General features: G+C 47.1%; 1 protein-coding gene across 6 annotated transcripts in view; it reads right to left on the bottom strand.

Moving 5' to 3' along the window:
- Nucleotides 1–8,335: 8,335 nt before the first annotated feature.
- TRAF3IP1 (TRAF3 interacting protein 1) overlaps nt 8,336–14,321 on the bottom strand; it is an 82,675-nt gene continuing 76,689 nt past the window's right edge. For 4 of the 6 annotated variants that reach the window (XM_026446877.1, XM_026446878.1, XM_026446881.1 and 1 more), the window contains 2 exons: nt 11,310–11,530; nt 10,027–10,428 (listed from right to left, as the gene is read on the bottom strand). In XM_026446877.1, coding sequence (XP_026302662.1) covers nt 10,263–10,428; nt 11,310–11,530 — 387 coding nt within the window. In that variant the 3' untranslated portion in view covers nt 10,027–10,262. Of the gene's footprint in view, nt 10,486–11,309; nt 11,531–14,321 lie in introns of all 6 variants that reach the window. The other 2 variants (XM_026446879.1, XM_026446882.1) reach the window with 2 other exon arrangements.

Below are 14,321 nucleotides of genomic sequence, written 5' to 3'. Positions count from 1 at the left end.
TAGTGGAGACGGGGTTTCACCGTGTTAGCCAGGATGGTCTCGATCTCCTGACCTCGTGATCCGCCCGTCTCGGCTTCCCAAAGTGCTGGGATTACAGGCTTGAGCCACCGCGCCCGGCCCTCCAGGAGGCTTTTCTTTCTTGCCTGTGGCTCCAACAAAACAGCAGAGGGACTTCCCCGACAGAGCGAATTTCAAGTCCTGACCAAGGTGCCAAGCCCTGGAACACTGCAGGGCAGCTGCGGCCAACACAGGCGGCCAGTGTCAGGCACATGAGTCACAGAAGGCAACTTTGCCCAGGGTTTGAAAAAAATTTTTGGAAGACCCCCAATTCTGAAGGGGTCTTAAATAGGTTCCTTGAAAGTGAAGTAGGAAAACTGGCAAATGCAATCTGTTCTCAAAGAGGCGCAGGCCCCTGAAGGCTGCCTGCAAGGTGGTCCCATGTCCTTGCACCATGGGGAACCTCCCCAAAAGGTGGTTTCTATTCAAAAAGGAATGATGATATTCATTCCCCAGCTTGAAGAAGGACAAGTTAGGGGCCGGACAGGACTCCCCGGGCTAATGCTGAGCAGTGAGGCGGAGGACTGGAGACTTCAGAGGCCTTCCAGGGGTTGGGGAATAGGGGCAGGCAGGAACTGCAGCCCAGGCTCCATCTGCCTGGGGGCTCCTAAAGGTCATGTCTGCCAAGGCCTGAAGCCCACCTGGGGGCTGACATGTTGATGCAGTTGGTAGAAAGTGCAATGGGGGCGTGGAGATCTGGCCAGCTTGCATGCCTCCTGTGACGAGGAGCTCACCATCTACCAGAGGAGGGGCTGTCCTGTCATCTTTGAACCCTGTTGGAATGGAGACTCCCTCCTTACACAGAGCCAAAGTCAGTCTCCCTTTGTCTCCCATGGGTTCCAGCGCCACAAAGAACAGCCTCAACCCTCCCTCCAGCCCAGATCTGTTATTTCAAGACAGGGGGCCATGTCCCTGCTCCAGCTTTTTCTTGTGCCAGCAAAATATTTCTAAATTTGAGAAGTACTTCCAAAACGCCCTCCAGAAGTCTCGCACAATTTACACCCCCACATCTTCAACCACTCCAAATACTATCAATTTTTAAATTTTTGGCAATCGAAAGATGTGTGCCACTGTGATAGTAACCTACACTACACAGATCACAAATCAGAGCCAGGGTCCGCCTGGAGCGCACTGTGTGCTGTGTGCTGTGTGCTGTGTGCTGAGGGCTGCCCTTCACGCTTTCCACCTGGTGCTGCACATATGCTCTGATGACAAGGTGAGCCCAGCACTCTTGGATCCAACCAAGCAGGTGGGAGAGGGAGGCCACAGTTAGGCTACCTGCCTAAGCCAACAACCAAGGCCAAGGGCGTGGCAGTGCCTGTCCTGCTGGGAAGCCCAGGTAACTCCTCTTCCAGTCTGGATTCCCACATCTCTGCTACCTTCTCTCTTGACAGCAAAGTTAAACATTGGTTTTTCATGCTTTGTGATTATTTGATTGCCTATTTATTCCTTTCCTCTATCGTTCAATTGAACTGTTTTTCTTATTAAAAAGTCTGTCTTTAAACAGAGTTTAAAATATATTGCAAGTTTACCCCAGTGTGTTGTTTGTTTTTTACTTTTGCTTGGAATACAGAAAGTTTCACTTATTAATGGAGCAAAGTGTCCATTTTTGGTTTTTTTTTTTTTTTTTTTTTGCATTTGTGGATTCTGGAAATTGTGTCTTTTTAAGGAAGTTCTTCAGCCCAGAAAGTATTTAGCACTAGCATAGGCTGGGCTGCAGGAGGGCGGGGTCCCTCTCACCCCAGGTCCCCTGGTCAGGGAAACAGAAGGGTCTGGGAGTTTCATGACTGCACGTCCACACCACAGGGTCCCCACATCAGAATCGGACACAGACACCGCCCAGTCCTCTCGGGAGTCTAGTCCCTCACTGCCTCACCTGAAGCCCCTCCCGCCTCCTCCTCCTTGGGCTATCCCTCTGCCCAAGGTGCAGGGGAAGCTGGCCCTAGGCACCCTCTCCCCACAGCCATCGGCCCCGCCTGTCCTCACCGGTTGGTCTGGCAGACAGTGGGCGGCCTGGGGAAGCATCTGCAGCAGCACCGCCAATTTCTTGCTGCTCAAGTCAGAAGGATTTTATGCACTTTATGAAAATAAAACAAATGCTTCCCAGAACTGTCAGGGTCCATTAGCTCTAAAGAGTCACATGCCCAGCTTTGAAACCACAGATTTCTAGCAGGCGCCTCTCTCATCCCAATACCACTACCTAGGAGGCCCAACCCCCTCCCAAGAGGCCAAGCCCCCGACCCACAGGCCTGAACCCCCCACCCCACCAGAGGCTGAGGCCGAGACAAACTTGCCCATCCCTGAGGTTCGTCAGTCCTCAGGGGTGGGGCCTGGGCTCTGCTTTCCTCATGTGACCTCAGCTTAGACTGTTTCCGTCCCTCACGGGAATATGCTAATAGCAAGCTATTCAAACGTGGCAGAGGCGTTTCTGAACATCACTGTGTCTTTATGGCACATTTCAGCCATTGGCTTCTCTGCCTAGGAGATGAGATGTGAGACCATCCACCAAGACGGGGCCACGGGCAACTGGTCCTGAAGGGTCAGAGCTGAGCAGGAGACCCAAGGCCCTGCCAGCCAACCGCTGAGATGAGGGACAGTACACGCCGCCAGCACACTACACACCAACACTCACCAGGCACCCATGAGCCACATGTGCTCCCCGTGGCTAAGATGACCCATCAGTGGACAACAACCGAGGCTCAAAGAAGACATAAAAAGTCCCCAAATCACACATCCACACCTGACAGGAAGGGGGTCCTGATCCCACACTCCGTGTTCTTCCACACCACCTCAAGAAGGGGCCAAATTTACCCTGCAGAGGTGCGGTTTGGCAGGGGAGAGGAATGAAGTCCAAAAGGTGAAAGAAGGCCTGAAGCTATGCCCACCACCCACAAAACTGGGCAGGGGAGGAGGAGTCTAGCCGTAACCCCCAGAAGGCGGGTGGTGGGACGGGAGGCCTGGCGGTCAGGGCCTGTGCTGTGGGCTCCGCAGGGCACTCACTGTGGTTCTTGCCTCAGCTACTTCCTGTTCAGGCTTGAACCCCACGTAGATCTGCCACTTACCGTTGATAATAAACCTCCTTTGTGCTTCAGAAACAATGCACATGACCCATGAACGAGACACAGAGGCCAGGGTGAAGAGTGAGGTGCCGCTTCGGGCCAGGCTTTCCAAGTCAATCTGCGTGAAGGGCCTCTCAACCCAGTTTGGGTTAAGACCTAGGAAACACCTTCAGAAGTAGTAAGCAGAGGCTTCAGAATTTCCACTCTGGATTTTATCTTTTTTTTTTTTTTTTTGAGACAGAGTCTTACTCTGTCACACAGGCTGGAGTGCAGTGTCATGATCTCGACTCACTGTAACCTCTGCCTCCTGGGTTCAAGCGATTCTCCTTCCTCGGCCTCCCAAGTAGCTGGGATTACAGGCGCGTGCCAATATACCTGGCTAATTTTTGTATTTTTAGTAGAGACGGGGTTACACCATGCTAGTCGGCTGGTCTTGAACTCCTGATCTCAGGTGATCCGCCCACCTCAGCCTCCCAAAGTGCTGGGATTACAGGCGTGAGCCACCGTGCCTGGCTAGAATTTCTTCAGATGAAAAACAGCTGGACAAACCTAAGGACAGATAGCCAGGGGCCAGAGGAGGGTGGGGAGTGCAGGCCAGCCTGGGGAGCAGAGCTGAGTGGGGTGGCTGCAGGACAAGTATGCTCCAGGAGAGAGAACGCAAAGCCCCCGGGGCCTCAACAGGGGTCAGCTGCCTCCCCAAGGCTGTTTCCACAAAACCTCTCAGGAAAGACTGGAGAAAGTCTGAAGTGTCCCTTGCCGTGTGTGCGCACCTGAGAAAGACCCTTCTTCCCTATGGGCCCTGTCTCCTACTCCCTTCCCAGCTCCAGCGGATGTCCCCATGCCCTAAGGCTGACAGGCTTCTCACCTGCCCCTGAATGGTGTCTTCTGTCCCACAGGGGAGAAGGTTCCAACAGTAGTCATTGCTGGAGGGCACAGAACTCCTGCTGGAATCTTCTGAGCCCCTCAGAGGAGCCTGCAGTGGTAGAGGTGCCATGAACAAGGTTATTTACTGTCTGCACTGCAACCCCTCTGCCGGCTGACAAGCACTGGGCAGCAAGAAACACTGGACTCACGCATGTGCGGCAGAACTACGCAGCACGACGGAGGAACAGCCTGCCTGAGCACACAGGACTTCATCTATGAACGCAGGATGTTTTCATGTTGGGTAATCAAGGATAGCACATTACTAAGCCAAAGAAGGGAAAATGCGATCACCTTAACAGACAAGAACAATTCAGCATCCATTCCTGCTAGAGGTGTCTGTAACCAGGATCAGAAGAGTCTGTTTTCAACATGAGAAAAGAGCCATGGCCACCATTCCTGGCAGCATCGGGCCAATTGTAAAATCACAAGGACTGTCCGTATTTGTCCAGCATCGCACTAGGGGAAGGAAGCTATAGCACAGTCAAAAGGCAAACTGGGAATAATATGAACTCAAAACACGAAGTGCTTCTAGAAATCCAGGAGGGAAAACCAAGAGTCCAACAGAGTAAAGGGCAAATGAGCTGCTGGCCAGTCAGCTCACAGAACAGAAAAGCAAACAAGCAAATGGTCCTTAAACACATCGAGAGGCTACAACTCAGTCAAAATGCGAAAGCGCAAATGAAAACCACGCCGAGATCCTCTTTCTCGCCTGAGTAGCGGAAATCTCTACGTGTGGCCGTCTGCTGCTGGAAGGCTGCAGGGAAAAGGCACTTCCACATATTTTCTGGTGCAGGAACATGGAACCATCCCACAAACAGCATCTGGCAACACCCACCAATAATGGTGACACACTGTGCTTTGACCCTGCAGTCTCACTTCTGGGTATCTCTCCACACATAAGAAATGATGGGGGAACAAAGCTATTCGCGGCGGCATTGCTTTTAATGGTGGAAGAATAGAAACCATGCAACTGAGCACCAGGAGCCAGCGGCAGAAGCCAGGCGGTCACAGGGGGAGATCCACGCAGCCTGGAGAGAAGTGAGGACAGTGTCTAGGGTGGATGCTCTGAGGTCCCCACAGACTGCATAAACCCGAAAAGCCAAGGTTCAGAACAAGGTTCAGAACTATGACCTTTTGTGAAACTGTATGTTGGGGGGTTATAAAAGTAAATATTCATATCTGCTTATACAAGAGTCTAATGCAAATGGCTGCCTACAGGGGCAAGGAGAAGCAAGGCAGACAGGGACCGCAGGAGGGGACTTCTAAGTGAGGACCCTTTCAGCTAACCGTGATTGTGGATCCATGCTACTATATTACCTTTTCCATTAAAAGCCCTTTAAATAAGAAGAAATGAATACTTTAGGAATACGAATTAGTTATGCCCACATGAATACCAGGCACAACTAAGGGTGATATTGATACATGATTGACAGTAAGGATAATTTTCTTTAAAAACTTACACATAGCACTATCCGCAGGGTGTCATGCCTGGCTGCTGGAGAACATAAATCAGACCCTAGCATCTGTGTGCACAGTGGGGCAGGGCCAGCCCACCCTCCTTCCACAAGCATCTCCTAGAATCACATGGCTCTGGGTGCCCGGCTTCATCCGAAGACACCCAGAGGTTTCCATGGTGCTCTGGCCAACACCACATGCCCACCAACCTGGACACACACATTGACTACAGTCATCGACATGGATGTGATCCTGCCCTGGCTGACCAGAACACAACCTTCTTGTAACACGTGTACTTTAACTTTCTTTTGAACTCCATTTTCTTACCAGAAAGACCAATTTGCTTGGTTTAAGAAACTGATAACCGATTTGGAACTCAGCTCTATGTATGGATTTAAAAACAAGTTTTAGGTATTATTATTAATATTTTAGAGTGGATTTTGCTCTGTCACACAGCCTGGCATGCAGTGGCATGACTGTGACTCACCGCAGCCTCAACCTGCTGGGCTCAAGTGATCCTCCCACCTCAGCCTCCTGAGTAACCGGGACTACAGGCGCGGACCACCACACCCAGCTTTTTTGTTTTGATGGGGCCTCACTCACTATGTTGCCAGGGCTGGTCACGAACTCCTGGGCTCAAGTGAGTCTCACGTCTCGGCCTCCGAAAATACTGGGATTGCAGGTATGAGCCACCACGGCTGGCCAAAAGAAGTTTTATAGTTTTTTGTTTGTTTGTTTTAGACAGAGTCTCACTCTTTCACCCAGGCTGGAGTACAGTGGCACGATCTCGGCTCACTGCCACCTCCGCCTCCCTGGTTCAAGCAATTCTTCTGCCTCAGCCTCCCAAGTAGCTAGGATTACAGGTACCCACCACCATCCCCGGCTAATTTTTTTTTTTAATTTTTAGTAGAGACAGGGTTTCACCATGTTGGCCAGGCTGGTCTTGAACTCCTGACCTCAGGTGATCTGCCCGCCTTGGCCTCCCAAAGTGCTGGGATTGCAGGTGTGAGCCACCATGCCCGGCCAAGTTCTATAGCTTTAAAAGCCATTTAAATTTCTCTTGCTGAATTTAAAAGAAACCAAAGTCCCTCCCAATCTTCCTTTCCGAAAATACACATAATAATCAAAAAGGGGTTCTGACTAGGGGACTTTACTAATGCCCCGATGTAAAGCTTGCATAAACCATACTTATTGAAACACCTTTTTGAAAAATATAAAATGTTTTTATTAATAAAGTGTATCCTAGGATAGAGTTAAACTCAGAGCCCAAATGTAGCAAGTAGTTACATTTGAGAATCGCTGAGAACAGCTATTCCTTCCCCTCCGACTTAGGCTGGCTCATGCTTGACTTAGAATTTTTCTTACTTCTACTTTGCTATGTCAGTCTTTGCTGGAGAGCCCCTCAGAGGAGCCTGCAGTGGTAGAGGTGCCATGAACAAGGTTATTTACTGTCTGCACTTTTGGGTGTGGAAAGAAGAGTCCAGAAGGGGGAGCCAAGTCCAGGTCTGGGTGTTTAGTGTCTTCCCTGATGGTGACATGCTGAGCCTTGATCCTGCTTGGGCATGGCCTCCTTCTGAAGCAGGTTCCTGCAGAAGCTCAAACAGGCTGCTCATCCTGCTTGCTGCTGCCTCACACTGGCTACTGATCCAAAAGCTGCTCAAAGGCCCTGGCCATCTTTTCTCTTATTCGTGTGCCATGACACTATACACACCGACCAACAGAAGATAAACCCTATGAGTCCAGGGCAGCTCAGAAGAGCAGCACCGGAATAAATAGTTCAGGGGCACTCGCCAATACACTGACTAGAATTCCATATCACCCAAATCCTAAGTAGCACTTCATATCACCAAATGACATCATTTTTCTTCATTGATGTCAGTTTTTTAAAGTTGATTATTAAAAAGAAAGTAGGCCGGGCGCGGTGGCTCAAGCCTGTAATCCCAGCACTTTGGGAGGCCGAGACGGGCGGATCACGAGGTCAGGAGATCGAGACCATCCTGGCTAACACGGTGAAACCCCGTCTCTACTAAAAAATACAAAAAACTAGCCGGGCGAGGTGGCGGCGCCTGTAGTCCCAGCTACTCGGGAGGCTGAGGCAGGAGAATGGCGTGAACCCGGGAGGCGGAGCTTGCAGTGAGCTGAGATCCGGCCACTGCACTCCAGCCCGGGCGACAGAGCAACACTCCGTCTCAAAAAAAATAAAAAATAAAAAATAAAATAAAAATAAAAAATAAAATAAAATAAAAAGAAAGTAAGGATGAATATCAAAGTAGAAAGCTGCATTGTAGTCTTGAACTATTTCTTCCAAAGGTTTATTATGCATTTCCTTTGAATATAAATTATCATCAGCTCAACTTTTAAATTCAAATTCTGGAAGTATGACTCCAGTACTCCCTGAAAACTTATACACCAAAGTATAGAAAAATACTTAATAATCCCATTTGTGTATTTTCTCAAAATAAGAGAAAAATTAAATTTCTCAAATAAGATCAGGATCTGGTGTCTAGGATAAGATACAGTAACAATCACATGTAGAGACCTTCTAAAACTTCACAAATGATCTTACAAATTCAAGTAAATGCTTACCTATCTCATAAAACTTCATTTTATACTGAAAAGAGGTACGTGTCATAATATGAATGAAAAGATACATTTCCCTGAACTTTCCTCATGAGAAAAACAAAATGCACATATTTGAAAATAAAAAATCTAAATGCTTATGATTTTTCCATGTGTGAATTGAACTGCACAATCCATACACTTATGGAAAAAAATATGTGATTATTTTTAATGATTTACGTATAAAAGAAAAATAAACTTTATGATACAAGTTGACAGACTACTTCATAAAAAATTTTACTTACATATAATGTATGCAATTTTTTGCAATCCCCAAGTTCTATTCATATATACAAATTCATAAAAGGCAGACATCTTAACTTGAAGTGAAACAAGGTCCATTCAGGGTCATGGCTAAGTCATTTGATTCAGTAGAAAAGAGATTATAAATACACAAAGGACTACTTAACTAATGTCCCTCCACTGCCCCAAAATGTATTCAGTATAATCTGATCAAACAGAATTTTATGGTGCACTATAGGAAGGAGAAGAAGACCAATGTTTCAGAATGGCAGATCTTAATAATCTGCTCCTGAACTTATTCAGCTCAGAAAGTCATATAACAACCTTAGTACAGAATTTATTTTGGAAATTGTAGGAAGAAAAACCCAACAGTGCCATTTGTGCTAATCCTTAAAGTAACAAAACCTGGCCGGGCGCGGTGGCTCATGCCTGTAATCCCAGCACTTTGGGAGGCTGAGGCGGGTGGATCACGAGGTCAGGAGATCAAGACTATCCTGGCCAACATGGTGAAACCCCGTCTCTACTAAAAATACAAAAATTAGCCGGGCGTGGTGGCGTGCGCCTGTAGTCCTGGTTACTCAGGAGGTTGAGGCAAGAGAATCACTTGAACTTGGGAGGCTGAGATTGCAGTGAGCCGAGATCGCACCATTGCACTCCGGCCTGGGTGACAGAGTAAGACTCCATCTCAAAAAAAAAAAAAAAAAAGAAACAAAACCTTTTCAGGCAATCCTCACATTTTAAATGGCACTCCTTAGTTTACATAATAAACACACTATTTAAAAATAAAAGTATTAGGACCCAGACCTTAAGACCCATAAGTATGTCTTCAAACACAATGAAATGTTGTATACAATAACTTAAGACTCTGCTACGTATTTACAATAGTATATGTAAGTGAAAAACTATAAACCATTTTTTAAAAAAACTTTTGCTTTAAAAAACAATTTCCAAAAAAAATGGCTAACATCAAAAAACACTGTAAATCAGTGCAGCCTTGTAAGTCTTCCTTATGTCATTTTTCCTAAGCTACCTGTCTCTCAGGTGTGCACACCCATGCAAAGGAAAAGGCGTGATGCCAGTGCCTCGCAGAGCAAGACCCTCTTAAGGAGAACAAGGACTCAAGGGTAGCTGTTCTAGCCTCTGCCTGAGGAAAACCAGGGCAAAATGCTGAAGAAAGTGAGGATGTAGCCCAAGACAATTTCATATCCAGACAATGTCCGTAAAGGCCATCCTGAAATCTCCTTTTTAAATTTATGAACTTTAAGGACTAGAAACACAAGCAAAAGATAGTAGAGATCAAGAAGAAAATTACATAGAGAAGTACATGCAATTACAAAGAGGTCAAAAAACAAAAACGAAAACAATCCAGTAGATCGGTACCTTATATGGAGACAGGCTGAGATTAGCCCTTTCAAATGGAAATTAACTGAAAATATAATTTATTCATTTTCAGGCCTCATTCTACTTATCAAGTGCCTATCAAAAAGTATACAGTCATCCTTCATTCTGCATTGATCTCTGAAAGTCTTTCCACTAAACCAAAATAAAGGACTACTGTTCCCTTGGTATGCCCACACCACTTACCTGCTAGAGAGTTCTGGTACAGAACTAAACAGGTTACAGCAGAAACACAAAGAACAGGCTTTCAAAAAAACTTTTCACAGAGGTGTTTGGAAGCGCTATTTATAACTAGCCAGTATTCCATCTGGAAGGAGGTAAGAAAACATGGTTTTTTTTAATACATTTAACATGCTTACAGTTTTAAAGCTCTGAGAATTAGCTGGATAGTAACATTGTAAACTGTTCATTTTCTTAGCAAACTGGAACTTAAAAGAGTAATGATTTTCTATCTTCCTTTATGCTTTTAAACTGAGGTGACTTTTCATCTCTGAAACTTTTGAGTGTTCACCTTCTCGAAGTCAAATTGATACTATACACCATTTTCTGGATTTTTTCTTCATTCTTGAGGATGTTGGCCTTCACAGCGCAGATCTTGTCTTGCTGGTCTTTGATCAGCTGCTCCAGCTCCGCAAGCTCAGCCTTTAAGGGCTCCACAGCACAGTCTGTGATACTGAGGGAGAATAAAACCAGCGGCTCGTCACTCTCTCATCTCATTGTGTGTTGGCTTCTTAATTAAGACATTGAAAGACAACAGAAGTAAATTATTCATTTCATCCAAAGAAAAGAATAAAATTTATTTCTTATTTTCACAACCCCTGCCACAACCAAAAGTGAAGTCAAACATGAGATTTATAAAAGCAGCAGTTAATATTTCTTCAATGATAAGTTTGAAGCCCTTAAATTATATACAGAACAGCCTCTGGGACAAGGTATGCTGCAAAGTCCCCACTGACTTTGGGGACCTCCCCTCTGCTACCCCCTACCTGTGTTCCTGCTGCAGGGCCCCCTCCCCATTACTCCCCCGACTCTGCTACCCCCTACCTGTGCTCCTGCTGCAGGCCCCCTCCCCATTACCCTCTGCCTACCCCCCAACCTGTTCCTGCTGCAGGGCCCCCTCCCCATTACCCTCTGCCTACCCCCCAACCTGTTCCTGCTGCAGGGCCCCCTCCCCATTACTCCCCCGACTCTGCTACCCCCTACCTGTGCTCCTGCTGCAGGCCCCCTCCCCATTACCCTCTGCCTACCCCCCAACCTGTTCCTGCTGCAGGGCCCCCTCCCCATTACTCCCTGTCTCTGCTACCCCCTACCCCTGCTCCTGCTGCAGGGCCCCCTCCCCATTACCCTCTCACTACCCCCAACCCATGCTCCTGCTGCAGGGCCCTCCCTCATTACTACCCCCCACCTCCGCTCCTGCTGCAAGGCCCCCTCCCCATTACCCTCCTGCTATCCCCCACCTCTCCTCCTGCTGCAGGGCACCCCCCATTACTACCCCCCACCTCTCCTCCTGCTGCAGGACACCCCCCCCATTACTACCCCCCTGCTACCCCCAACCTCTGCTCCTGCTGCAGGGCCTCGGCGTGCTGCCTGTTCTCGCTGTGCCACAGCTGCAGCTCATTCTGCATGGCATCCACGTCTTCCTGGATGTAGTCCATGATCTTCCCCAGGGGAAGTGCACTCTTGCACAGGGTCTGGATGGACGTGCGGAGCTTCTCTATCTCCTTGGAAACGATGTCCTTCTCCTTCTTCCACGCCGACTCAAAGAGAGACCGCTCCTACAGACAGGGAGACACGGAAGAGGAACACGCCTCCTCAGTCCGAAGGCAGAACAGGGCTGGTGCACTCAGCACATGGCCATGGGGCTGGGAGGAAAGGTGCAGCCAGGGACAGTGCTGGCGGTGGGACACTCACTCCCGCGCAAAGGGAGAGCCACGCCACCTGACAGAGTAACCCTGAAGTGCTGCCATCAGAGGACACAGCACTGCCAGGGAGGGACCGCTCCTTCCCTGCTCAATGGGGACGGGGATCTGTCTTTACCTGGAAATCCATCTGAGGGCATATCTCTCTACAGGCAGATTTCAGTTCCCAACTAACAAGCAACTTTTGTAGCTATTGTTACAAGAGCTTAGTGACATGGAGGATTTTTCCCAAATGGACCGGCAGAGAGGGGCCCTGACCCTACAGCTCCTCAAATGGCCCACCTTCCATCCCAAATGACTCCAAAACCCAGCTTGCCAGGAAGGGGGAAAGAAACCCAAAGGAGAGGCAGAAACTGGTGCCATGGAAAGGAAGGCATGGAGAACGTGCAGGGGGGTCAGCGCCAGCAGCACCCAGCAGCACCCAGCAGGCAGGCAGACAGGTCAACTTAGATGTGACTGTGCTGGCCGCTTGGGGAGGCCACAGAGTCCGGGGTTCAGGGGCTGGATGGAAGGGGCCAGGTTGAGACAGCAGCAGGTGAAGGAGATGAGGAGGACACAGAGACGAGAGGAGAGCTGCATTCGATTTGGGCCAGGAGTTCTTGGGTTCTTTGGCAAGCAACATTTAGAATTCTCTTCATATAAGCTTTGATCACAGACATCTCTGAATGTCAAAAATTGAAGTGAGTTAAGAATCAATAAGCTTGGGAAAATTAACATGGGTTCTTTCTCCTTCTTTCCTTTCTTTCTTCTCTCTCTCTTTCTTTCTTTACAGCCAGGGTCTCACTATGTTGCCCAGGCTGCTCTCAAACTCCTGGGCTCAAGTGATCCTCCTGCCTTGGCCTCCCAAAGTGCTGGGATTACAGGCGTGAGCCATCATGCCCTGCAACACTGTTTCCTCAGGAAGCCCTCTCCGGGCGCCGCCACCCCACTCCAGACCGGCTACGGTGCCCTTCCTGGCCTCACCCACTTACAGAATGAGCTAGTAAATGCATTCACTTGTAATAAATCTACCTCTTTAGTTTGAACATACCATAGCTACGTAATTACTTGCATTACTTCTGCCAGTTTCAGACTGTGGGCTCGGGAGGGCAGGATCTTGGTCTAGATTCAAGTGGTTCAAATAAGTTCTGCTTAAGAATTGGTGAAATGAACTAATGAAGTGGATAAATGATTTATGTATCAATATCCTAATTCCACCACTTACTGGCTTGGACAAATACAAGAAAGCTTTAGCATAATGCCTGGCACACAGAAAGTGTTAAATAATCGGAACTTTAAATAAAACGTAAAACTCATACAACTAATAAGTGAGTTCAGCAAGGTTGTAGTACACAAGATGAGCATATGAAAATCAACTATATTTCTATATACAAACAATGAACACATGGACACTGAAATTAAAAATACAATGCCATTGACAATTGTTCAACAGAAGACAATGTTTAGTTGTAAATCTAACAAAACATGTATAGGACTTGGAAACGGAAAACGAAATGCAGATGAAAGAAATCAAAGGAAATTTAAATAAATGAGAAGACACACTGTGTCTGTCCACAGATTGGAAGACTCAACACAGTAAAGACATCAATCTTCCCCAAATCGATACGCATATTTAATACAAATCCTACCAAACTTCCAGTCAATTTTTTGTATAGACAAGATTATCCTAAAATTTATGTGGAAAGGCAAAGGAACTACAACAGCTAAAACATTTTCAGAAAAAACAATAAAGACAGAACTAACCAGTCTACCCAATTTCAAGGCATTTTTTTTGAAATGAAGTCTCACTCTTTCACCCAGGCTGGACTGCAGTTGCGTGATCTTGGCTCACTGCAACCTCTGCCTCCCGGATTAAAGCAATTCTCCTGCCTCAGCCTTCCAAGTAGCTGGGATCACAGGCGCACACCAGTATGCCCAGCTAATTTTTGTATTTTTAGTAGAGACGGGATTTCACCATGTTGGCCAAGCTAGTGTCGAAGTCCTGACCTCAGGCGATCCTCCCATCTCAGCCTCCCAAAGTGGTAGGATTACAGGCATGAGCCACTGCGCAGGCTTCAAGTCTTTTTAAACAATTCCAGTAATCAAGACAGTGCAGTGTTGACAGAGGGACATAGATCAAATGAACAGAACAGAGAATCCAAAATAGATCTATACAAATATGTCCATATGCCCAAGCAATCTTTGACAAAAGTACAAAAACAATTTGGTGGCAGAGAGAGTTTTGCACCATTTGGCACTGGGGTAAGTGGACCTCCATAAGCCAAAGAAACAAACAAACAAGACCTTGACCTAATCTCATAACTTAAACAAAAATTAACTCAAAATGAACTATGGATTTAAATATAATCTATGAAACTTTAAGATAAAAAAACACAAGAGGAAAAAGTCTTTGGGATCTAGGACTAGGCAAAGAGTTCGAAGACTTGACACCAAAAGCATGATTTCAAACGTTTGCTCCGCAAAAGACCCTGTGAGGAAGCTGCAAAGATAAGTCACAGAATAAGCGAAACAACTGCAAATGACACATCCAATAAAGACAGATAGCTAGAATAGGCAAAGAACTCCTAAAACACAACAGCAAGAAAGCAAATAATTCAATTAGAAAACGGGCGAAAGACACAGACATTTCACTGAAGAGGATATAAGG

Source organism: Piliocolobus tephrosceles, chromosome 11 (assembly GCF_002776525.5).
Source record: "Piliocolobus tephrosceles isolate RC106 chromosome 11, ASM277652v3, whole genome shotgun sequence".
Taxonomy (NCBI): domain Eukaryota; kingdom Metazoa; phylum Chordata; class Mammalia; order Primates; family Cercopithecidae; genus Piliocolobus; species Piliocolobus tephrosceles.
The sequence above is the reverse complement of the archived record's forward strand: the minus strand, read 5'-3'. Positions and strand labels throughout refer to the sequence as shown.